General features: G+C 36.7%; 1 protein-coding gene across 1 annotated transcript; it reads left to right on the plus strand.

The window, feature by feature from the left end:
- Nucleotides 1–3,618: 3,618 nt before the first annotated feature.
- LOC146135588 (general transcription factor 3C polypeptide 3-like) lies at nucleotides 3,619–25,535 on the plus strand. Its single transcript, XM_083395387.1, has 21 exons — nucleotides 3,619–3,796; nucleotides 4,413–4,590; nucleotides 6,105–6,196; nucleotides 6,821–7,053; nucleotides 7,162–7,218; nucleotides 7,293–7,341; nucleotides 8,001–8,104; nucleotides 8,670–8,787; nucleotides 9,183–9,374; nucleotides 10,284–10,443; nucleotides 11,910–12,057; nucleotides 12,853–12,937; nucleotides 13,578–13,727; nucleotides 14,668–14,939; nucleotides 17,563–17,663; nucleotides 18,552–18,633; nucleotides 19,256–19,429; nucleotides 20,572–20,750; nucleotides 21,207–21,321; nucleotides 22,732–22,860; nucleotides 23,806–25,535. The coding sequence occupies exons 1-21, from the start codon at nucleotides 3,646–3,648 to the stop codon at nucleotides 24,085–24,087; spliced, it is 3,051 nt and encodes a 1,016-aa protein (XP_083251513.1). The 5' UTR covers nucleotides 3,619–3,645; the 3' UTR covers nucleotides 24,088–25,535.
- The last annotated feature ends 55 nt before the right edge of the window (nucleotides 25,536–25,590 follow it).

A 25,590-nucleotide genomic window follows, 5' to 3' on the forward strand; every position in this document is an offset into this window, starting at 1 on the left:
TTTGTAACACAAAGAAACACGTCATGTCTTTATAACATCACATTTTACTTAAGTTGTACCGTCACGTTTTGATGTATACTCAACGACAAACCTCTTTGAACTTAACTATAAGTTATAGCAAGTAAAACAATGCTATAAGATTAGCCTATGGAAAGTTTTAAAATTACGACCTCCGCCAACGCTTCGCAGACAGATATTTTTAATACCTACATGACTAACATGAAAGTCTTTGACGGTCGACATGACTTATGTCTAGTTAATGTGGTTTTACTGAAGATGGCTAGACAACAATTCTCTCACGTAGCCAATGGCACTTTGCTGAAACGGTGTAGAATGATACGAGGGTCGTAAGGTTTCTCGAAACAGACTTCTTCCATCTTTTACATCCATTCTTGGTTCGGGACTGCATGCAAAACACCATATGTTTTTGTAATCCAAAAAATGTAAACTCTTCGCAAATGAGCGAAACAAATCTTTCCGGTGCAGACTCGATCTTCATGGCTAAATTATGCATAGATCGCTTATCAATTTATTTCCGAAAATCGAGCAGTTATGGAATGGCAGTATACCGTTACGTCTAGGGCTAGGCGTAACCTTTTAATTTTACATAATGTAAATAACTAGATTGTAAATAGGTAAAAAGTGTAAACGAAAAACGTTCATACAAAACAAAAGGTCCGAAAACATCAACTTTAATATTCGTTTCGAAAGTGATTTCGAAACCCTTACAAATAAATGGTTGGGAACAAATTTGCTGCTTATATAAGCCACAAATAAAGTAAACAATTAATCATCTAAAGTTGTGAAGTAATAGCAAATCAAAGATATGTGTTGATTAACTAAAAAGGATTTATCCCTATCTAATTTTCAAAGTTCTAGTTTGAAAATTATTGATCGAATTATTGATCTGTTAATTGATTGCTTAGCAATTTATTTCCGAAAATCGAGCAGTTATATCGTTTTTGGAATTGCAGTGTACTGTTACTTCTCGGCTTAACCTTTCATTTTTACATAATGTAAATAACAGAATTGTAAATGGTTAAGTTGTTCAAGTGTAAACGAAACACGTTCATACAAAAAAAATGTCCAAAAACATAATCTTTGTTTCGAAAGTGATTTCGAAACCTTATGAATAAGTGTCACATTTGTTAATTACATATGCCAGAAACAAAGTAAACAATTTATCATCTAAAGTTAAAGTAATAGCAAAATTATGGATATGGGTTGATACATATAAAGAGGTTTATCCTAAGTTTGTAAGTGCATTCAAGTTAAGTTTGAGGAAGTAAGCGGTATTAAATCAGGCTATTTACATAAATCAACTTGGCTTGCATATCATAGTTTACAAAACCAGAAGATGTTAAAGCTCTACATACACTAAACTAGTGTTATGGGAAGCTGGTTGATTAGGATTGGCCCAGGATACTTAAACTAACTTACTTAATAAATCGTTTTCGTTTGTCATCTGATAACTTGGCGACTTTACTAAGCCTGTGACTCTGGATCCAATCAGCATCTGCGAGAACCAAATAACGCAAGAAATGCCATTTGTTTTAAGTTTTGAAGTGATTAATCATACCTGATTCATCCCCGCTGGAGTCGCTTTCTGAAAGTACAACGTTTTTCGGATAAAACACTCCGATCAGAAACATTTACCACAAGCACAACAAGTTCAGCAAAAACTTTGCTGCCAATGTCAACAGTTAAAATCTACTGTCCTTTGGAGAAGGCCAATGCGTAAACTACGTAAACTATTGAAGTCAGTGCTGAAATGACTTAATTCAAGTCACACAGTTTTTAAATAATTTCATTAAGTCCTTTATAAAATTTATTTGAATTAAAAAAGTTAGTTTTTTACCCACTTTTGCCTGCAAAACGTTTTGTTGACTTAATTTTACGTTTTTTTTTTATTTCGTGACTTGTACCTAAATCGTTTCAAAATGACTTATTGATAATATTGCTTGAATTATTTATGAGTAAAGGCATACCTATCTGCCTTGCTACTTGGGAAATGCAAACCAACTTTAGCAAATCCTGGCTGGTTCCATGTTGTTTCCTTTTCACTGGCTTCGTAGGATTATGTAACTTTGAAAGTCGCTGCCTCTCAAAGAATTCCTGTACAAGAATATGAATGAGATATCATATTATATATTTAAACCGACCAGTAACTAAATTTGAAGCAAACTCACCTGCTGTTTATTAATCTCGGATTTGCTTTGACTTCGTTTAGTGCTGTAACGAGGTTGAAGGGTATTATTAGCCTGGCATAGGACTTACAGCTTTCGATTTGCTATATAGAAAGTGGAATGCATGTTTAATACATCTTACTTTTACTTACGTTGTGTTTCTTATCCAGTTCATTACGGATTTTTGGAGTTGTAGAACCCAATATCAAATTGTAGCCTGCAACAAATTTTACGGTCAGCAGTGCAGAACGCACACATACAAAACAAAAAATGTGTATTTCACCAAGTACCATATAAGTATTTCCAATATAAATTTGTTTTTTGCTTCGATATTCAAGTTGTTGCTTAATTGTAAAAGTCATAATAATATACATTTGATAAAAGTTTTTTTTATTCTTTACAATGTTTTTAGACAGCACTTGTACTAGCAGAGTTGCTTCTTAGCAAATTAATGTTTAGATACTTTTTTAATTTAGACACATTACTCTGGTAAGCTATAACATTTTGTAAATTAGTAAATGAGATTATTTCATGGTTCAGTGAAAACAACGCATGTTTTGTCTACTGCTCAATACAATCATCATAACAATAAAAATAACTTAAAGTATATACTTGACAAGCCAGTCTGCATTTTATGGGATTTCACGCTAAGATCTCGTCAAATTATGATGTGTGGACTGTGGAGCACAGTGGAGGTGTGCTATCAAGGTGTTATGCACAGTTGCTCACCTTAAAGTTTAGGAATCTTGTACAAAAAACTTTTTCTTAAATTTCAGTGTGCTAGTTGCTAATATAAGTGTGCACACAAAATCTCGGGTGTGCACCTGCCACAGAATGCAGACCGGGTTGACAAGGAGTAAATTTAACAATATTTTCTCGTTACCTATTGCAATTATCGGCGCTGGTCTAGAATCCTACCACAACGCACATTATCTGGGTTAGAGTGCGGTTTACTGTTTGGGTTAGGGTGGGTCAAGGATTTTATTACTTGACACACCCAAACGCTAACTCGCACCATAACACAAATATTGTGTGTTGATCGAATAATTGTAGTAAGATTTTAGACAGCGCCCAATTATCTTTGCCGTTAATTGTTACGTACATTAGGCAATGCTCCATTGCTATAGAAATAATAGATCAGGGTGGAAAGTTAGGTGAAATCTGTTTAATCTGGGTGAAACTGATTCGCTACACGTGAAAAATTAAGCCGGAGTGCAGGAACTAAAGTTTTTTATACTTTGTTTACATTAGCACAAATTCAATTTAACTCTATTACAGCTGTGCAAATTCTAGAAGTACTTACAGTCAACAAATAATGGGTATGCCCAGATTTTTGTGTCAATTCGCAATCGTCGTTAAATCACAAAAAAATCAACTTATTTAAACATCTTCCCTGCTAATTTTTCAATGTAGCTTTCATACACAGGCTGTTTACTGTTAATTGACAATCTTGTTGACCATGGATGGCAATACTGCTGAAGAAGCGTTACCTTCAGGGAACTCAAGTCCATCGAACATTTTCTCTTCTAGTTCGTCGCCCCGCCAAACTGATGACTCTGATCCCACTCTGTGTAATCTGCATGTTTTATCTGCGGTTGCTGCATCCTCATGTGAGACCCAAACTGTAGTGTTTTGCAAATCAGTTACACTTGTGTAGTACGTTCAAGATGTGTAACCGGCTTTTGCCACGCATATAGACTGAGATGTTATGTTTTACAGCTGGTTTTAAATTAAGGCTGGTGATTAAATTGTACTCAGCCGATCCGTACGAGAAAGGCGTCATTGGAATTGTGGGAAAAGTTATTTCCAAATCCACAAGTACACACCGACAAAACTGCCGTAGTTGCATTAGTATTGCTAGTAAAAGCTGAAAATATGAATTAATGTTAATTTGATGTGCGGCCCTCCTGTAAGCATTGTACATTTCCTAACTGGCCCTTATGTTAAAAAGGTTGCCCACCCCTGATGTAGACCAAGCACAGAAAAGTACTCTCTCTATTTTTATTTTCTGTTCAGCAAACAAATTGTTGGAATGCATCTACACTTTTGTTCATTCTTCATAACTTAGATGCGTCTTATACCCACTCAACTATTGCCACCTGTTTTACATTTATGTACATAAACTAAATAGACTTTGGTTGGAATAAAAACATGCATTTAGGTATCTGGGTAGCTAAGCGTTTAAGACACATTTAAGACAGTCAGTCAACAAAAACCTATTTTTAGCCGAACTTCAGTCAAACTCCAGATTTGGTTGGAACGAGCCTCGTCCTCAACCGACCAGTTCATCAGTTTTTGGTTCCCCATTGCTTGTTGACGTTTTGGCAGGTTCTCCTGCAACACCCACTGTACAATCTTTTGCAGTAACTCCGCTGGATCTTAGTCATGGGGAAAGCCCTTTCAGGTATATATATATATAATATATATAGGAGGTGAAGTAATCAGATATCTATAATACAAGTAGAGGTGGACCAATATATTGGTTTACCTATAATACCGGCCGATACTTTTGCCGATATTTTAGTACGAAAAAATGATATGATTTTCCTGTACAACAAACCAGAAAAAATGATATGATTTTCCTGTACAACAAACAAGAAAAAATGATATGATTTTCCTGTACAACAACCCGTTTTTTAATTAAAAAAGTTGGGTTTTAGCACCGCACCAAGTTAACATGCAAATTAATAGTGTACTAATTGTTAAAGGTATATATATATATAAACTAAACATTATTTGGATGTTATTTTTAATTAATTCAAGTTGTGAACATTTCCCAGATATTTAAAAACATCAGTATCGGGTAACGGTTAACAAAATTGTAAAAAATCGGGAAGCGCTATCGGTTAAAAAAAGTGATATCGGTCGATCTCTAAATACAAGTCGCATATCTTAAAAATTGTGTAAAATTCTGAACACTTTATGAGCAGGTAACCCAATTGTTATGGTTTTTGTTGTTATTGTTTATTGTTGAAGTGCTTTACTATTATGGTATGCTGCACAACAACATTTATGACCTCAAACTCACAATAGTTCTGAATATATTTTTCTAGTCTGCCCTGCTTGCATCAATGATCGACAGATTCGGTGAATCTGCAATGGCTTTCAGTGTACTATTGATATGTAAGCCGAATCGTTTGTCAAAAAGCAGCTTCAGAAGGGTTAGATCTCAGTTGTTAACACTCATATGTGTGTACATATGTTTCATTGTACGAATGATATGGTACTGTGGAATCTGTGGATCCCCTTCAATATAAAGTTACTTGTACTAACAGAGTGAGCAAGTATTGGCGTATGATTGTTTCTCGACTCGTTCCCTTCTGAGCCTGCATAGCTCAGTTGGTAGAGCGACGGTCCCGGCTAGAGCGACGGTTGTGAGTTCGAACCTCACTGCAGGCTAGTTGTATTTCTAGTCTGCCCTGCTTGCATTAATGATTAACAGATTCGGTGAATCTGCAATGGCTTTCAGTGTTCTAGTTCTGAATATGTGATTCTTATTATGAAGTTCTAATATCTGTATGAAGTTTAACAGCAAAACATATTTATTTAATTTGATTTCTTGATGTGTGCGTTCTGAGACTAGAGTAGTGATCTATTTACTTTCAAATTAGTATTATGCATAATGTTTGTAAATATCAGGACTACTCAATTGTCTAACCGTTCGATTGTTTATTACTGACCCCAGAACATTCCATGTCAAGTTCTCTTAAAACTTGATTTATCGAAAAAATGCATTTTTCCACTGCTTAATAAAACTACACATGCCTTTCTACTATCAATACATCTATTGCATTTGCAGTACTATAAACTATTTAAAAGCATTGACCAGGCCTGACCAAACTTTTAATCTGAATGTTTGCTAATACAAGTTAAACAAAAAACAACTTAAGTTTAATGTCACTATTTTTTTAAATTTAGATCTCCACCGTTCAGATCAGAATCTTCTTCTCTTATGGAGCTTCAAACAGTTACTCCATCCAGGATCGACAGTTCACCACGAAAAATATTAAGTGCGAAAATCTTTTAAATTTATTTAGAATAAAATATTGTAGTAATTTTTTCTTATAAATTATAACTAGGGACAGTGTTTTTTAAGGTGATTTGAAACGGTCCCCCAAATTTCTCCAGCGGTTTCCCAAATTTTTGACTTGCAACTTTTTGGTATTTAAATGAAACAATTGCGGTCTCTTAAAACTACTTAGCGGTCACCCAAACCAAACCTTAAAAAAAAACCTGACTAGTGATATCCAATATTAGGTTATTAGATCACAATTGGATATGATTGAAGGAGTTCAGATAACCCCAGATATTAACCTACTTTTGTTCAAAGATGTTACTTTTAACTGCAAAAATAACTGGTTTGGATCGCAAATCATGTCTAAAATTCCTATGTTTATTTGCACTAATACCACCCTAGTATCGGTTAAGTAGTGAAACTATCACTTGACAATCAGGTATTCCTAATTTCCTCTACCCATGCATAAATATTAGTTTATTTTATTTTTTTGATTTAACAGATTATAAATAAACAATACATTTATATTCAACTTAAATATATATATACACTTAAGTATATATTTGGCCTATTTTTTATATTTGTTTCCCTTGTTAATCTTCTTAAAATTTTCTTTTAGAAAGTACACAAGGAGGTCAGCAATCATGTGCTGGTACTGAAGACATGAGTAATTCAATTACTGGTTCTCAGAGCTATTTGCCACGGGAGCATACAGCTCCTTTAACCGAAGTAGTTGTACACGATGTATCTAAGTACGAAGACCGATCATTTCAATCAATAGCTACTGACCATGGACAGTTTAAAATTGTAATCGGTGGCGACAGTCCTGAAAAACTTGATTCTGACTCACTAGTAAGTTAAATATGAAATAGATTTATTTTCATAAAATAAAGTTGCCTTCTTGTATTAATACATCTGCATGCCTTTTCGCTAATTAAAAATATTTTATTTGGGTTCTAGGCAACAGTGTCAAAGTATGGTGACAAGTCAATGAAATCACATCAACTTGATAACAGGGTGAGTTGAAATAAAAGGGTTTCAACTTAAATATAAAACCATATATCTGAAGTACTATTCTTCTTTTTATTTAGAAAAAAAGTTCATCTTCCAAGTCCAAAGCTGGAAACACAATAAATGAAGGTTTGTGTGGTTTTCGCTATTTATGATTAAGAAAAAATATATATAATATATATTTTCTGTGTTTGTAGGTTGTATAACAGCCCGACAAGATGAAAATGCTAAAGTTTACTTACTTCACTAATTTTTTTTAACTGTATGTAAAGCAATATTGTGAAGCGAAATTTATGCAAATCAAAACAATTGGAAAAACGCAGAAATGTGCAAATTGATAACAGCAATCAAGGTAGTAAATTAGGGCTTGCGAGCCTGTGCTTAAATCCCAGAGCTCTGAAGCAAAGTGGATTTCAGCAGACCCATTTTAGTTTGTTTCTAGAACTGTAGCTAGAGACACTTTTATTATTTTTGTTAAGTCAAATCTGGAGCTAAAACCATTTTTAATGTTTTGTGTAGTCGGAGCCATTTTTCAAATTTTAGGAGCTAAAGCTATGACATTTTTATCTCCTCTAGCTCAAAATTTTTTGAATTGCCTAAATGTAACTTAATTAAGCATGTGCTGAAGCAACTTAAAAAAAAAATTATTACCACTACGGAGCTGGAACCGGAGCCAATGCTGTTTTACTGTTGTTCGCCAGCCCTAGTTTGTACATAATTTGTTAGTTTGACAGAAGGTACTACAATCATTTACTTTTTATGCAAGAGACTGCTTTGTTTGTTTACAGGAGACAGCGATGATGAAGTAGAATCGCAAAACATTAAAGATATTCAAAAATCGTTGAACATTCAACAGGATAATATTGCTGAAAGCATTAAAGTTGCAAAGAAGGTAAAGTCCTTATTTAAGTGCTAATTTTTTTTCCATAATAAAATATCTAAAAAAAACAGACGATGTTAAGTTGTATACTGTCAATTCAATGATAAAAATAGAGACAATATTTAACCAAATACCAACAACACACATATATACTAATTATGGTTTAAAATTGCTGGATAGGGTGCAAGGAAAAAAACACTAATTCCAAAACTAATCTTATAAGTCGTTTACTTGAATAGAATTATTATTTTTCTTTTATTATGTGATCGCAAAAGGTCTGAAACATGCAACGCAAATTGATTTTATTTTTTGAAAATAATAAGATAAATAGATAACAAAGGTGCCTTACATTTTTTTCAATAAATCTAAATTTTTTTTAGCTTTAGTTTTGAACTTTTAAGGGGCATAATGTTTTGCAAAACTTTTGTAAAATGGAAGTTTGTATTGAAGAAGTGTTAAATAGTTTGTCTGGCTACATGCAAATGCCAAGCAAAAGTATTTTTCACAGCAAAAGTTTATTATCTGCCTGGTATTTCAGGGTGATCATTTTTTGCTGAAATTAAACCCTTTTCTTCAGGGCAAGGTTACCAAACTTCCGAGGGAATTGCGTGGCTTGATGGGGGAAGCCAACCTTCGTTATGCCAGGGGAGAGCATGAAGACACTATAAAGATGTGCCTTGAAGTGATAAGAATCGGTGAGCGCTTAGTTTTTTTTCCCCGCATGATTGGCAAATCTTTCGCAGACCAACTGTTCAATAGATAACAATGTTAAAAAGAAAACATTTCATCTGAAATGCTTAGATGTATTTTTTTTGGGTCTTTGTGCTTTTTACAAGTATAACTCCTAAAACACTTAGGCAAAACTATCAAATTTAATTTATAAAAATACATACATATGTTATGCATCTAATATACTGCTTTAATGAGCCCGTCACTGTTTTGAATGACTTGACGTGACTTGAGTCTTTTGACTCGAAAACAGTCCAAGTCAAGTCATTTGTCCAAGAGACTAAATTCAGTTCAAGTCAAAGTGTACTTAAGTCAAGTCATAGAATTAATTTATTACAACACTGCTTCAAACTGTTTTCAGCCCCTTATGCCGCCGAACCCTTCGAAACACTAGCGATGATATACGAAGAGCGCGGCGAAACGGTAAAGGCACTTCAGTACAGCTTGCTGGCCGCCCATGTCACACCGACTGACGCCGAACAGTGGCACCACCTGGGCCAGTTATGTCTGCGCCAGAACGACCGCTTCAAGGCCCTCAACTGCTTCTGCAAGGGTTCGTGCTCGTGCAAAACCGTTCACTATATTGTGAATTTGTTACTTTCGACAATGACGCAATCAGTAAATGAACAATTGGGTACACTTTGCACGGATTTGTAATGTAGCTTGATAATAATGAAGAGCTTGTATCGTCCTCAGTTTTTAAGCAAGACCAGTTTTATAAAAAAAAAAAATTTAGCTAATGTGACTGACAAGTAATTAAAGCATCACCTATTATTGTCCCGACTAAACAAACTCGGAATAATAACAATTGCGTCCCCACCTTTAATAAGTGATTCTTTAAATACTTCGCAATTACTTGTGTAATTTATGTACTAATTTAAAATAATGTGTTAGTCGTAGAATCACATTGGAAACGGCAGGGTTTTAATAAACAGGGTACTTTTAGTTTATTTGCGAAATTATCGCACATTACCTAAACCCCCCAAAATATATATATCCTTATTTTTTCCCCATTTTGACAATATACGTTGCAATCCAGTGCCACAATTAGGCAAAATGGCAGCCGAAGCAAAATTAATTTACCGCAAGACTTCGGTTTTGCGCTTACTATTAATTATTACCAACGAATTTTTCAGCGACAAAGTTGCGTTGGATCTCTCAGAATTGGCAAAATAAGCGCCGGTTTATCTTAACGTTTTAGCTTTGCTGTTGTGTGCGCGGTTTTTTTATTTATTGTTGTAAGTATGCAAAGACATTAACGATGCCTTCTATGTTTGTATTTATGATTAGGTCGATAAAACACTTGTATATCTGTGCTCTAAATTCTGAAAACTCGCAATTCGTAAAGTTAAGTGGGATGACCTTTAGCCCAACCTGTCGCTTCTTAATAGGTGCTATTTTTCGTTCTCGTCCTTTTTCCTCTTTTGTTGTTTAAGCGTAATAATTAAACAAAACATTTCAGCTTTTAGCGCGGATCGATCGAACTTCGAAATCGCGATTCGTTGCGCCAAGATGTACCTGGAGATCAACAGTTTCAGCAACGCGCTACACAAGTACAAAGGCGCAATGCTGGCCATGAAAGACAGCCACGCCGCCGTTGAGTTGGCCAGGGAGGCCGCCAAGTAATAAAACTAAACTATCACCTATACTGAGAGGGTCAAATGTAGGCTTACAGTTATAAAAAGTAGGGTTTGGGTCTAAAAGTAAATATATTGTGTTGGGTTCTTCTCATACACCTTGTTCTTTAAAACACCCCAAACAAAGAAATCCATTGGATTCAGGTCAGGTGAGCGTGGTGGCCGTTTAACGCTGCCTCTTCTTCCAAGCCAACGCTGTGGAATAACTATAAGCCTACTTTTGGCCCAACCTGTATGGATTCTCCTCTGTTAATTATTTCTGCTTGTTTTTGTTTTTTAATGTTGCGATGTCCGAAACAAGTCATCTTCAGGGTGAATGGCCCGAACGCTCTTAGGAAAAAAATTACTTGCAGAGGAGCTATGTTGAATAATATTATGCCTGGTGGCGATAGATATATCACCTATAGTTTTAATGCTAACCCTCTTTAATAATATAATGTTTAACAGGATACACAATATGATGGCTTTCTTACCAAAAAATCAGATTATTTCCCAAATATATACTCTTCGGTATTTGTATTTTTATTTCGCCTGTTTCGTGTACAATGGTTTTACAGGTATGGTTACCATACTTTTCCTTTTCTTTCCTTTACCATTTCTGATTAAAAATATTTAACCTATATCTCTTTGCAAGTTAGGTTGGGGGAAATGTAGCACAAATGTCGTAAATTTTGTTTCTTTAGTTTTACGAATACAATTTTTCTCTCAACATTACCATCTAATTTGCTGTTATAATTGGCAGGTTAGGTAATATGATTACCGATTTCCCTGTTGGCCTTGGGTTTAGTCATATATTTTAGGCGTTTTAAGTATCTTTGATACAAAAACGCATTGTTATGCCCACCTTAGGCGACAAAGCAAAATGGCATGACTATGGTGTCAATTAAAATCTCATCGCATACTAATGTATTCTAGCTGTCAACACATACACGTTTTTCTGCATTAGAAAGGGCCTTATACTTATTTACGGTATGTTTTCTGAAAAGTTACTTTTAACCGTTACTATAAGCACAAAGAAATGTAGAGTCAGAAGATATATTCGGTATTGAATCATAACTCCGTACTTTTATTTGCTGATCCTTTAAACCAGGGATGGACAGACCTTTCCTAGTCGCGGGCCAAAACCAACCTCAGAAAGGTCTTAGCTGGATGTAATAAACTGACAATTATGCATTTAGATACAATGAATTGGCGACACTTTTTTTGTTGATAGTTCCAATCCAGGGTAGACATTACGCATTCTTTAGGCTAATGAATTTTCGCGTTTACCTGAGATGACCTACCCATTTCATAAAGGAGGTGGCTGGCCGGTTTTAGCCCGCGTGCCGTTGGTTGCCCACCCCTGCTTTAAACGTTGCTTTTATAATTTTTATGTTCGACAAACTACTTGAACCTTACCGATTTCGCGAATCGCTTTCATTTCACATAATTGCTTTTATCCCTGCGTTAAGGCTCTTCCACGCAAAAGAGGAAAACCAGTGCGCGATCGAAATCCTGGACGAGGCGCTTAAACAACACCCGCTCCTCTTTAAGGACCAGGACGCCAACATGCTCTGTGAGCTCCTGCTGCTTTCGGGCAAGTGCGGCGCTGCCCTGCAGGTAGAACGCTTGTTTCGTTCCCTTCCGTTTTTTCGTTTCCGTTTTTCTACTGATACTAATCAGGAATTGAGGTCGACGTTTATCTTGCAAGGGTCAAGGTGATTTCCCTTATCTCATATTCAGTGCAACATGTTGGAGTAAAACAAATCTTCCTGAATCCTTTAGTCTGAGTGTTATTTCCCAAACATCACCATTTCCGTTTTTCGCAAAGCGTTGGGGAAGCCTTGAACCCAGTGGTTTCCTACCTTTTTGTTGTTGCGACCCCCCATATGGTGTGGTATACATAAATGCACCTATTAGAGTCAGAACGAATCTTATTTAAATTGGCAAAAATGACGTTCTTAGAGTGGTGGTTTCAAAATTTGGCATGGGTGCCTGGACAAAAAAATCTTTTACACTGATTTTAGGCCTTAATAATATTGTATTATCCCATCCCAAGTCTAACACTAACTGAGAAGTCAGTAATATTTTTGATGTGGCTGATGGCCAACACCCAAGACAACCTTAGAGTTGTCTTTTTATGAAAAAAAATTGGCGACCCTTGGTTTGTAACAAAGCCGACTGAACTAAATCACCAATGCAGTGTTGATCTTGTTTTCACTTAGTGTAAATAATTCTGTTTATAATGAAACTTCCAAAACCATGGTATCTCACAATTTGGGTATGTTTCTGTTTTAAGTGGTATGTCATATTTACTCCTATCCCAATGTTGTTTGGCTTCTATATTTGACTATTCCAACAGACGTTATTTGCCTTTTTCTTATTGCGTTTACCGATAAAAATACTTGGTTGCAGATGCTAGTCAAGCACTCAGGAATATCCCTCAAACTGAAGGGACGTGATTTTAACGAGGGCATTGAAAGCTGCGAAAGCATCACAGGTATGTTCCAAATCTGATTTTGTGTTTTATTTCTTTGGCGTCATTTCCCTATAGAAATGCATATAGCGGTGTATTTTTTTAAATACGGATTTTTTCTTAACTTGCAACGAAATTGGTCTTTCCGCAATAACATATTACATCCGTAAAGATTCTGATTGTTTTATGCTGTATTAATTAGTACCTGTAAAATTTGGTATTTAACTGAGAAGCACCAGGCAAAATACATATTTCCTAAAAAAAAACATTTTAAGTTGTTTTGACGCAAGTGTTTTTTGACACAAAAGTTTCGCTTTTAAATCCAACGCTAAGTATTCATTAATACCGAACATTGCCTTTATTTGAATTACCTGTTTTCTTTTTTTGATTTTTACATGTACAATATTGCTAATAAATCTGGCGACAAATATCAGGCAACCGAATTTAATAAATATTAAATGCAACAAAAGCTGACACGAAAGATGCAATTTTAAAACAGTCCTCCATTTTTTTAATTAACGTTAGGCACAGGTCTAGATAGGCGACTGGTGTGTAAAATACGTTCCAAATTTTTTTTTTGCATTTTATTGATTTACGCAGCAAATAAGCTGAAAAAAAACATACAAAGATAACATGTGAGATTTACCCAGCTTTTTCTGCGCAGATTACGAATCTCTGGAAGCGGTAAAAGTGCCACCGGCCGTTCCAGTCGACCTCAAGGGCAAAATGGTGGTGGCCATGATACGACTGTCCAAGTCGGAACTTGTACAAGATATCGTGCAGGACATTTGCGCACACGACCCAGCCGACATCGGTGAGTAGCTTGGAGCATAATGGTTCGAGGTTGTAGTAAGACGTCATAAGAATATCAAAGCCCATACAGAAGTAGGTATCATTGTGAACGTTTCGAATAACTCTTTATTATGCGACACAACACATCTAATAGTTACGTATTTGTTAATTGTTGCATAAATATTACGTAATAATACTGCAATAATTTTCTGATCTAATAGAAAACTGTAGCAAGCGACCCACTGGTTGGGAAGCACTGCTAAAACTAATATTATCCTATGGCAGCTGATACCCCATGTCAGGGGGTAGTATCGGCACTGGTATCGGTGCCTATTGGACTCATTATTAAAGCTTTTCAGCCATCGTTTACAATCTTACTCAAGGGTTCTTGTACTTTTTTTCTCCCTAAAATATGTTGGGCATTGAATTTTTTTTTAAGAAAAAATTGACGTCAAAAAAAATTGGACTTAAGAAAATGTTAAACTGTAATAAAGTTGAAATACATTGAACTAGAAGGCGCCAAAGCGTTTTTTTTTTTTTTCAGTTAAACATCTTTTCAAAAAAAATTTCCAAATTATACAACGAAATTTTTATTAGGCCTTCATCCCCTAAAAGTAGTCCACGGACCAAGATTTAAGAACCCCTGATATAACTGAACGTTTCGGTCGTTCTTTTGGCCTGGAATTATGGGTGTCGGTTTCTGGGTAAATTTTGAATTATTGGATATCGCAATTACGTCGGTTCTCGCTAAATGAAGTCTGAGATCAGGCCTGTGTGGAAGTAATAACAGAAAAAAGTTCACAATTAAAATCTCAACATTAAATGGCAACAAACTTAATCTTAATCAGCTCAGTCTTATTTATTGTCAGTTTTGTGTTAAAAGATATTAAAAAAAAAACAATTCTACGCTAAAATTTTAGAACTCAAAAATGCAACTGATTCAATGTGCTCGTATCTCACAGGTGACCTCCAATTCGACCTTGCCGAGACCTACATGGACGTCAACGAGCCACACAAGGCTCTGAAAATTCTCGACGGCCTGGTAGCCTCTCCTCACTACGGACTGGCAGCTGTCTGGCTCCGACATGCAGACTGCTGTGAGCAATGCGGCGACACCGAAAAGGCGCTTTTCAGCTACCGGCAATGCATTAACCTGGCACCTGGCCACGTTCACAGTTACCTCGTATACTCGGGCGTGCTGCGTCGCGTCGGACGATTTGACATCGCAGTGCAGGTTGGAATTTAGTTGCGATTGCTTATGTTCGATCATATCGGAATGGAGCCGAAACCGCAGGCTATGTCGTGGTATCAGTGTTCGTCCGATATTATGGCGGTACCAAATTGATAAACAAATTTCAGCGATATTTTGCTATCCAAGGCGGTGATTTCTACCTTGAAAGGTAAATTTGTTTAAACAGCATAAGTTAACCACTCAAAGAAAATTGAACTTCTAAACGTTAAGGCAATTTTTTTTTAGTTAATAACCGAGATCAGGGTGGTCCAAACCCAGGCCCGCGACATCATTTTTCGTGGCCCGCGAGCACTGCTGAATTATTGCAATGCGTACCGTTGACTGTTTACTCAAAGAAATCTAAATGACAAACGAACAGTAAGAATACTGCAATTGTTTGGTCATGATTACATTTTTCCAGTTATACCATGAAATAAACCAGATTCCTATCGCTCGCCAAATTTGCAGCAGGGAGGAGCAAGGACGCCTAATTTTGGTATGTGTTATTACTAGGGCTGGCAAGCCTGTCAATTGACCGGTCAAATACGGTCAATTCACAAATGACCGCACTTTATTTAACCGGTCAAATATTCATATTGGATTCAAATGTTGTAAATGTTTTTAAAGGGTTGTTTTGTGATCATGATTTTAACTTTTTTAAAGATTTCAAAAATAAAAGCGTAAGGTTCACCTGATGCAATCACACGTTCTGTAGTAATAACAAGGTGTTTGTAATAGCAAAGTAGATTTATTTTGTTTAGAATAAATGCACGTATATGAAGGAAACAGTAGTTGGGTTATACCACAATCTTAGGCTACTTACAAATTTAAAAGAACCAAATCCCTTGTCTCCAGTGGACCCTGGCGATGATTTCGAAAATCCAGATAGTGACAAAAGTTGTAATGAGGAGTAAAAAACATTTTTACTGATGCATTCACTTGTTGTTAAATTTCGTTAATAAAGTTGTTGGCTTAACTTGGTGGTTGTAGTAATGGTAAAAATTACAACAATACTGCTATAGTATTGCTTGCAAGATGGGCATTGTTTTGCAAAAACTCTTATTGATAGTCAAAAAATAATTGTTTTTGTTTTACAAACCATTGTACTTGAATATTTGACCAATATTTGACCTATTTGACGAGTATTTGACCGGTCAATTTTATATGACTGGTCAAATGCCCAACCTTAGTTATAACTAATGACCGGTTTGAGCCGCAGTATGTCTTATACGAAACTTTTCTAAAAATGTGGTTCTCACTGTGACTTTACCCTAACGCGCTGACCTATTCCAAGATGAAATTTCAGCTAAATTGATCTGGTTAAAACCTTTTTGCGCAAAACGAAAACGTCTTTGTATTTGGCGATTGTGTAGTATGCAACATCTCTCTTAATTTTTTTTGGTTTCCGTGAACATTCTACGCTTATAAAATGCTGTCTTCTAACTGAAAATTATTGTCAAATACGCAAAATTTTTCGCGCTTCGCGCGAAACATTTTCCACAGTCTCATACTCTACGATTTCATTGCGCACAAGTTCGACGATAGTAGCAAGTTTGTGAAGCTTATATGTCTTGGACGATTATTTGTGACGTCGATTTTTAAACATTTCACGCCCTCGTACGGATGTAGCCTTATGTTTTTGGCCCGCAAAGAATATGCAAAAAATATTGTGGCCCGCGATGCTGTCAACCTTGGACCACCCTGACCTGTATAAAATATCGATACGGTATAACATCTAGTATGATACAACCCTACTAGTAAGAAGCGTCTGGTTCGGCAAACGTTGTACTTTCGTGGCGATCCCAAATAGACTTCAGGCGAAATTGGGGAGCGTACTGTACATCAGCAAATCGTCGGCAACCCCTGTTACCTAGTCGCATTATTGTCAAATATTATCATACCAGTGACGATCACAGTGAAGGATCAATAGCATTCGCCCGGCACTTGAATAATATTTGCCCTGCTTTCTTGTAGTGTTTTCATTTAAGGCTCATATGAAAACATTTTTCATGGAACGATCTAACATAGTGATTTCATTTCTACCTGCAAATATATTTCTATTAAGTTTATCAAAATTTCGATTATTCTACTATTATATAAAATCACCTATGGATTGCATAAAAGTTCTGGTGTGTAATGTAGCACCAAAGTGTTCAACAAACAACATGCAATAAAAATAAATTGTTCCATCTATCAGAAAACAATAGTCGACTAAATTTAATCCGAATTTGGATTTTAAAGTTTTACCACTCACAGACATCGTACCAATTAGGGTTGCCAAGAAAAAATCAGTTTAATATAAATAGTTGACTAGTTTTGGGGGGTTGGCTGCTTTTGAATCAGCACAACGTGGTGTGGATATTTGGTTAAGATAAATATCGGTAAAAAACGCCAAGTGTTTAAACAAAAATTAAGTTATAGAATTTTTCCTCTTATTGCCTGTCAAGAAGCCCACAATTTATTTTTAACAATATTTTTACTGCCTTGTTTTAAAAATTATTGAGTCTCAAGTTAGAATAAACTGAATTTTTAGAATAAACTGAAATTTTTATTGGGGCCGACCAGGTAAAACAGTTTGAGAACAACTGGGTTAATCCCTCTTAGTTACGAGTCCATTATTTTGTAGGCTTTGGACGAGGCATCTGCTTACGAGTGTGACGGCAAGATTCGAATGAGACTTCACATCGAGAGATATAAAGTGTTCAGGGAATGGGGCGAAAAATCACAGTGAGTAGAACGTTTTTTGCACTCGGAATTCTTTTATTAGAAACAAATAATTTTTTTATTAGGAAACAAAATATCTTTATTAGGAACAAATAACCAATCTTTCGGTGGTGCGACCCCTTATGATTTGTTAAAACTTTCGACTACCAATTAAGTTTACAAGTGTTGAACAAAACATATCTTGTTGTATTGAAGAAATGTTTTTTCCAACTATTAAAAAAAAATTGTCATGATCCCGAACGGAAAGAAACAGTTCGTGTATTATGGATAAAGTTCTCTGTGTTTAAGTGTTTTACACAGACTGGTGACCCCCTCACACTCGTTGTGCAACCCCGTGTGACGGAAGTCCTGCTCTATTTTATAATTAGTAGAAAGGCTGAAATCGAACCCATTAAACAAATACGTGTGCTATTGTTCGTAATACCACATACGTATAACATTTTGTATACTGGCGGCAGTGCTTTTTTTGGGCTGCAAACATTTCGATTAAAATCATTCAGTGATTTTTGAATATTTTAAATTCCTTATTAACGTCGTGACTTTGTGTTGATATTTAAAAACTAGCGAAATGACATTTGCAATTTTTTTGCCGACTTTGTTTTCACCCGTCATTCTTCTCCTAAAAGTTGGTCTTTACTAATAAAAATGCCTGATTTAAAAAGTCCAGGTAATCACTGGATTGACGGGAAGGTGCATTTTGGTAATAGAGTTGGGCAAAAGTGTTTATTCCAAAACGGGCGACTATATTATATAAAAATAAAGCCCATTTAACACATTCAAAGAATATTTTGTGTACGGTTGTTAGTAAGAAGGGTGCCTTGGGCCAGTATTTTTAACGGGGTTCTAGTGGAATGTACCACATTTTATGTATGTTTTTGTCATGCTTTTCAGGCCCGAAAAGTTGGGTTCCGCTGCTGACGAGGCTCTCCTTATGTTCGCAAATCGTCTCAAGATCTGCTTCATCGATGCTAAGGTCGGTTAAACTTGAGAAGACCAGTAGTTTTAACCTAATCTATACTGATGCAAATTTTGGTTGATTCGGAATTTGTCTAAATTGCCATTTCGAGCATTTTTTTTTCATTTGTTGTTTTGCAAAAGCCAAAAACTATTGATAAATACCAAAAGATAAATTGTTTTCTAAATATCAAAATTGTTTGCAAAAAAACCCGACCTTTAAATGGTGCTTACCTATAATACTTAAGGTAACTAGATTAATAGCGTAACGGTGTGACTCAATAACCTAAAATACATTTTAGTCTCACGTTTCAGTTTAAGGAAATTTGCTTATTTAACCACCATCGTAACAGATCGGGCACTGAGCTTTACTTATCTAAAGATCGGTATCCAAATCAAAACAAAGTATCGAGCAGTGAGCACACATATCCCTTTTTTCGCCTAAGCCTACATTTGTTAACGCAGATCATCTAGTAACCCCGTTATTTACCTGATGGCCTCTAGTAACCCCAGTATTTACCTGATGTAGTGATGAAGTCTGTAGTTTCAGTCGATGGTTCCTTCCAAGCTGATCCGATAGTTGACAAACTACCGGACACATAGCCCTTTTTTACCTAAGCCTACATTTAACGTCAACGCAGATCCTTTTGCTGCGGCGAAAGCGACCGCCCAACGACCCGTTAATGGGCGAAGTGAAGTTGATTAGGAGACGCGACCGCGAAAAATACCACGACGCCGTTTTCAACTGCGACCAGGCCTCGTCGGATGGCGATCACTCGATGCTGAGCAGGGAAGAATGGCTTCAACTACTCGATGTGAGATTCTAATTCGTTAACTAGACATAGACCGAATAATTGAGTAAATTATAAACTTTATTCACAGTGTGGTAAACAAGTCATTTTGAAACGACCTAAGTCCCAGTCAAGTCATTTGTAAAATAACTAATGTCTTTTCGAATAAATAACATAAACGCAGCGTATAGCAATCTAAATGTTTTATGTGGCTGCAACAACTCGATGTGAGTACTGACTCGCCTATACTACTCGGCGTGAAAAACCTAAAAAATCTAAAGCAAAAGTGCTGTGACCTAATACACCATTATTTAACAAAGAAATATAAACTCTTCACTTTAGCTCTTTTGTAAATGACAATAATTCTAAAAAAGCATCGTATCTTTCGTTTGTTTTATATACTGGCTTTTTGAGTTTAGGAAAAGTATGAGCACTTCCATTAGTTAAAAGCCAGAAAATATTGTTCAATAACTGCTATTGATTCGAAAGCTTATTAACTATAATAACGCGACTCCAATCCGGGTAATTTAAAACTACACTCGCGGGTGCCGAGTAATTAATAAAATCGATTCAGAATCGAGTAACTTGATTTATTAGTTTCGAAAACTGAATAACTAAAACAAACTCGACTCAGAAGCTAAGAAACTAAAACAACCTAACATTTTTTAGAAAGCTCTCGGATCAAGAGTAATTAAAAAAAACTCTACTCGAAACCAGGAACTAAAAGATAATTGCCTCCAAGCCAAGCACTTTAAACTTGTGTAGAGCCGAGTAGAAACTTCACTCCAAGGCTAAGTAACAAAAACTGATTAATCGCGGTACCTAAACAATACTAGTAAGCATTAATCGCACTACCTAAAAAAAATCGGTTAGAAATGCTTTTCGCATATGTTTGATATCATAAATACAAAGGAATAAACATATCGAAAATAACCCTGTATAAACAACATGAAAACACCTTTTTAAGCATTTCATTTAAGCCTAAATGCAATTTTCGGGCAGGAGGACAAAATGTTGGGCAAAATGAGTAAAAAAGTTTGCAGCATAAACAATAAACATGCAGGTTTTATTTTTTATTTTTAAGAAGGTTTTGCAATTTAATTCGCCTTGTTAACATGCATCGGCCAAGTTTCCAGCTATACGTAACAATGTTTCTCCTGCGTAAGGACACGATCGTGCTGCTGATTGGCTGTGGTCGGTTCCGCGACGCAGTCAACCTTGGCGAAGCGGCGCAGCACCTGAGTATATGGAGCGACCACCAGCCGACCAAACAACTGCTGGAAAACATCACCTTCTCCGCTTGTCTGCTCGCCGGCAACTACCACAATGCATACAAATACGTCAGGTAACGAATGAAAATTTTGATATTAGATTGGAGCTGGTGGCCGTAGCGAAGTGGCAATAATAGTACTCGTACTATATTAGGGTGGTATCTGTCTATCCAAAACTAAATATATTTGTACCTTGTCCTTGTTTTGATTTCATAATTTTTTGCCATTATACTTTTTTGTACCGGCAAAAGGGCAGAAATACTTGGAGTGGTGGGCCATTGCATGGGGTTATATAAAAACAAATACATCAGCAGGTAATGGTGCGTTACCAACCTCTCTTGTTGGTGGTAAACATTTTGTTTTATTTATAAACCTATGTAATATGCATCAATCCTGCTCGTTGCGTCCCGCTGAAAATGGTTTGTACCAATAGATTAAAAATCTCTACCCTTGAAGCTCACGACTTGACCCACACTCTATTTTGAATTTGACAGTTGCTAAAAGATGAAATTTGGTCTCTTCTTGATTAGGCTGTGGCTGATGCAAGATCCGGATTCGTCGCAGATGTGGAACTTGTTCAACCAGATCACGGCCAGAACGGAAGACCAGCGACATCACAGATACTGTTCCCGACTTAGTCTAAAGGTAAACTGACTGTTCTTATAGTAGGTGTGTCGGGAACGCACAATAAGGCCTGTGACGCAAAAATAAAAGCGGAAGTATCTATATTGCCATAATGTTAAGACCAACGACATAATAAAACAAAATGCGCGGTAATAACCACAACAAAACAAGATCGTAACCTGCATTTATAAGTCATATAGCTGTCCGAATAAGACCTAAATTTCCTAAATGACGCCTAAAACTGCAACAAATGGTATGGGACGATTAGGACCACAGGTCTGGCTTCGTCCGATTCGGTATCCACGTTCGGACACCCTAGTTTTAACGGCGCCGTTCGTGCAGCACCGTTATTTTGGTACCAAACTGTTTGCAGGCATTAATAATAATGAGTGGGGTAAGAATTTTGCTTATGGTTGTGTTTTAGTTAGGTAAAAGGTTCCCAGACCATATACTGGCTGTTTTAGGTCTTACTCCGAATACTATTCCTGGAGTCCAGTGTGTCGTTATCGTTGGGAATTACGATTTTAAAACGGCCTTATCAGCTCCATACAAGTTTTACTGTCGACCCCTTTGCATAACAAACAAATGCAACCGTTGCATAACAAAACAAAAAAAATCGTTGGTACTGATGATCGTAAGTTCGAATCTTACTAAAAGCTTTTTTTTTTCTGGCCTTCTGTACATGATGATCAGTGATGATGGACCGTGGGGCCTAAGAAAGTTATGGTTGTTCAAGTTTAACTCATTGACTTGATGTACATTTTTAACCGCGTTTCATAGCATCCAAACCACGACGTGCTGCGAATTCTGAGCGGCCACAACTTTCTCGCGGCAGGATCGTACCGAAGCGCAATGGCCGACTACACGCACGTGCATCGCAAGGTAAACCACCGTGTCCATGTATGTTGGACACTCAAAAGTGACTCCTGATAATAGACTGATAAACTCTTTCCCCGTCTTGATTGTTTATCGATCGATCAGTTTGAGTTATATGACTATAATTTTTATTGTTTTTTGAATAAAATCATACTTCCCCGACCTTTTATAATTTGGGGGATAATCTTTTAATAAACCGTTGTGTCCTGGTGTTTCAATTGATAAATTGATAGTTTTGTGGGCGTTTTAGCTTAACAATGTGCATTTTATAGATTTATGTTTGTATTACGCAAGATGTTCAAAAGGTATTCGCGTTTTATCATTAAAGGTACTTTTGAAGTTGATTGAATTACAACATTATTATACACTAAAAAATCAAACGTCAATCAGGAATGTGCAACTAATCCTCAACCTAAAAATGAGACGCATTGCTATTTGCTATAAGGCTTTACAAACCACTTCCTTTAGCTATTTTTTGCGATTTTCATCACTTGTTTGCGAAATGGGTCCTTGTCCTTACACTAGCAAACGTTTCTTTTTTTTCGACTCGCTCAGATGCCAAACGACCCTCTACTGTTGATGCTGATTGGCGTGATCTTCATTCACATCGCATCGCAAAAGTTCAGCGAGCAGAAGAACTCGCTCATCGTTCAGGGTCTGGCCTTCTTTAACAACTACGCGAAGGTGAGCCACCTGGTCGTGTACATTGTGCGAATTTTCGACACCCTATAATAGAGATATCCTATACTTGAATCTTATTCCAATACCAATACCCTATATTTTGGGAAACAGGTATCGCGATCCGGTACCGAATGACGTCATTATCATACTCAAACAAGCGAAAATTAAATTAAAACGTTAAAATTTATTTTTACCAAGGTATTAGACCAAAAATGTGCTTTAGCATTAAAAAGTTTCCTTTAGTTGTTAGTCTTTACTCCTATTTAATAAATTACATTTCACGGTAGAATCGCTGAATTGGGTCGCAAATCATGGCTAAAATCCCTATATGTGGCATAGGATCGGCACCGATACCAGCCTAGTATCGGACGAGTACCGATACTAACACTTGGTATCAACTATCGGCTCCGATCCGATATTGTCAAACATTATTTCGCCTTTTCCTGCCAATTAAGTTGTTTCGTCAACATTACCGAAAAATGCAAATACTTTATATAAAACAAAGTGATTTGTTTTATCTCATTCACCTTAGTAGCATTCACAGGCCGTCTTTCGAATCTCGTAACCCCCCCCCCAAAAAAACACTAACATATCTTCCTTTACGACAGGGGTCGGCAACCTACGGCCCGCGGGCCGGATCCGGCCCGCCGATGTAATTCATCCGGCCCGCCACCTTTTTGACAAATTAGACACGAGTCGATTTCACATACTTTTTGACTATTTTAACTACGTAATTGTGAAAAATTTTCGCGCTTCGCGCGAATAATTATTCTGCGTCCGGTTTGTTTACGTTTTATTCGCAATGGAAGGCTGTTTCGCGAACCGCAATACAAAGCAAAAAAATAACACAAAAAACTAACATTAATGGGTAAAAACTAGAAAAAGGTTGCCAGCCCCTGCTTTGCGACAACATAGCAATAACCGAACGCATGGTTCCTGTATTCTTAGGAGCGGGACATAGAGCAAGAGTCGCTGTACAACATGGGACGAGCTCTGCACCAGCTCGGCCTAGAACACTTCGCAATCCACTACTACAACAAGGCTCTCGAAGCCCCAGTGCTCAAAGTTCGCCCGCCTACCATCGACGGCGCGGTTACAGAGGTTGCCGGTTCGAATCCCGCCGACCTCGACCTGCGCTGCGAGATAGCGCACAACCTTTCGGTGATCTACCGTCGGTCGGGAAACCACGACATGGCCAACCGCATTCAGCAGCGCTATTTGGTTATCTGATACTATTAGAGTTGCAGAAATTGGGCGAACTTGAAATTGCGTCTTGCGCCTATAGCGTGTCCATTGGTGAAACGGAATCGTCAAGGGCAGGGGCAGGCAACATACAGCCCGCGGGCCGGGACGGGATTTTGAGCGACCCGCAGACAGTTTCCGGTCTTACATGATAATGTGTCCCGCGTCCACAGTCTGTCGCAATTCCCCATCACTACTTGCTTACTACGTCAAATAATAGTGATTGTTAGTTATTTTTTAGTTCTTTGTTTTTTTTGAGTTTTCAGATTGTTTATTTTGGGCTGAACTTAGATTTAGAATTTACAATAACTATTTTGCCAAGAAACGTAAAGCTGACAAGGAGTTGTCGCAAATTTAAAGGATTAAATGCCAGAATACTTTTTCACTCAATTCGGCAAAAAACTACATGCTTTCTGTGCAATTTAAGTGTTGCCGTGATTAAAGAGTACAACAAAATACGATTTATTCCTTGTCAAGATGATGATACACAATTATTGTATTGATTCGGCAATACGACCCGCCAAGTACTTAATTTTACCATATCCGGTCCGCGACCCTGGTCAAGGGCTTGCTGTTCTTTACCGCGTTTCGTGTGGATAGATGTGGGTGGAATTGATGTGCAACTCCAGCAAGGCCAACGTGCATCAAACAACTTTGAATTGTCTTGGAACAAAATTTTGAAGATATATTTTGCTTGAACCTTTTAAAGCAGTGATTCGGAGCCTTTTTAGTGTTGTGACCCCAAAAGAAGTACTTCAAACTTTTTTTATTTTAATACCTATTTTTTGTTTAATTTGAGCTTATGGATTAAAATTAGCGAGCAAACAACAGTAATAATATAGAAACAAATTAAAAATTTAGAACGAATAAATTCTTTAAACTACTCAGCATTCAAAATGCTTCTCATACCATTGTTAAAATTATTAGTAGCTGGCACTCATGGCCATGGGTGGAACCAGAAGTCACGAGGACAAGTCAACTTCTACCGAAATATTCCAATAAGTGCAATTGTTTTGTTTTTTTGCACCAATCTATAACGATTTTGCCGTTGTATAGAGAGCAACACCTATCCAACTTTCCATAAAAGATAAACGTAATAAGATATTTTTGAACCATTAATGCAATTTCGTTGCAACCATTCAACTAAAAGAAGTCAGATACTGCCAATACTTATGTGCCAATCTAAGGTAAGGTTTTGCCAACCGGAACTAATCAAACGCATTTGCCTTCGCGTTTAGCCTGAATAACTGAACTTTTCATGTTGCTCATTTCTACACCGGTCGTTTGAGAACAACAAGCTTATCAATATTACTCAGTATGGTGTCGTCTGTTGTGTATGACAAATTTTATGCGATTTGTAGATAGTTACTGTTTGCTATGGAGCATAATGGTTGGGGGTAGTAGTTAGACTTGGTAAGATTATATCAAAGCCCCTACAAAAGTAGGTAGCAATATAAACGTACCATGTTGCTAATTAATAAAGAGGTATTC

Source organism: Ascidiella aspersa, chromosome 8, assembly GCF_963924565.1.
Source record: "Ascidiella aspersa chromosome 8, kaAscAspe10.2, whole genome shotgun sequence".
In the NCBI taxonomy this organism is placed as follows: Eukaryota; Metazoa; Chordata; class Ascidiacea; order Phlebobranchia; family Ascidiidae; genus Ascidiella; species Ascidiella aspersa.

Coding starts and splice junctions, on each gene's coding strand:
- LOC146135588 (XM_083395387.1), top strand. CDS start 3,646: ATGGATGGCAATACTGCTGAAGAAGCGTTACCTTCAGGGAACTCAAGT. Junction 3,797..4,412: donor TGCGGTTGCTGCATCCTCAT/GTGAGACCCAAA, acceptor ACCTATTTTTAG/CCGAACTTCAGTCAAACTCC. Junction 6,197..6,820: donor TTCACCACGAAAAATATTAA/GTGCGAAAATCT, acceptor ATTTTCTTTTAG/AAAGTACACAAGGAGGTCAG.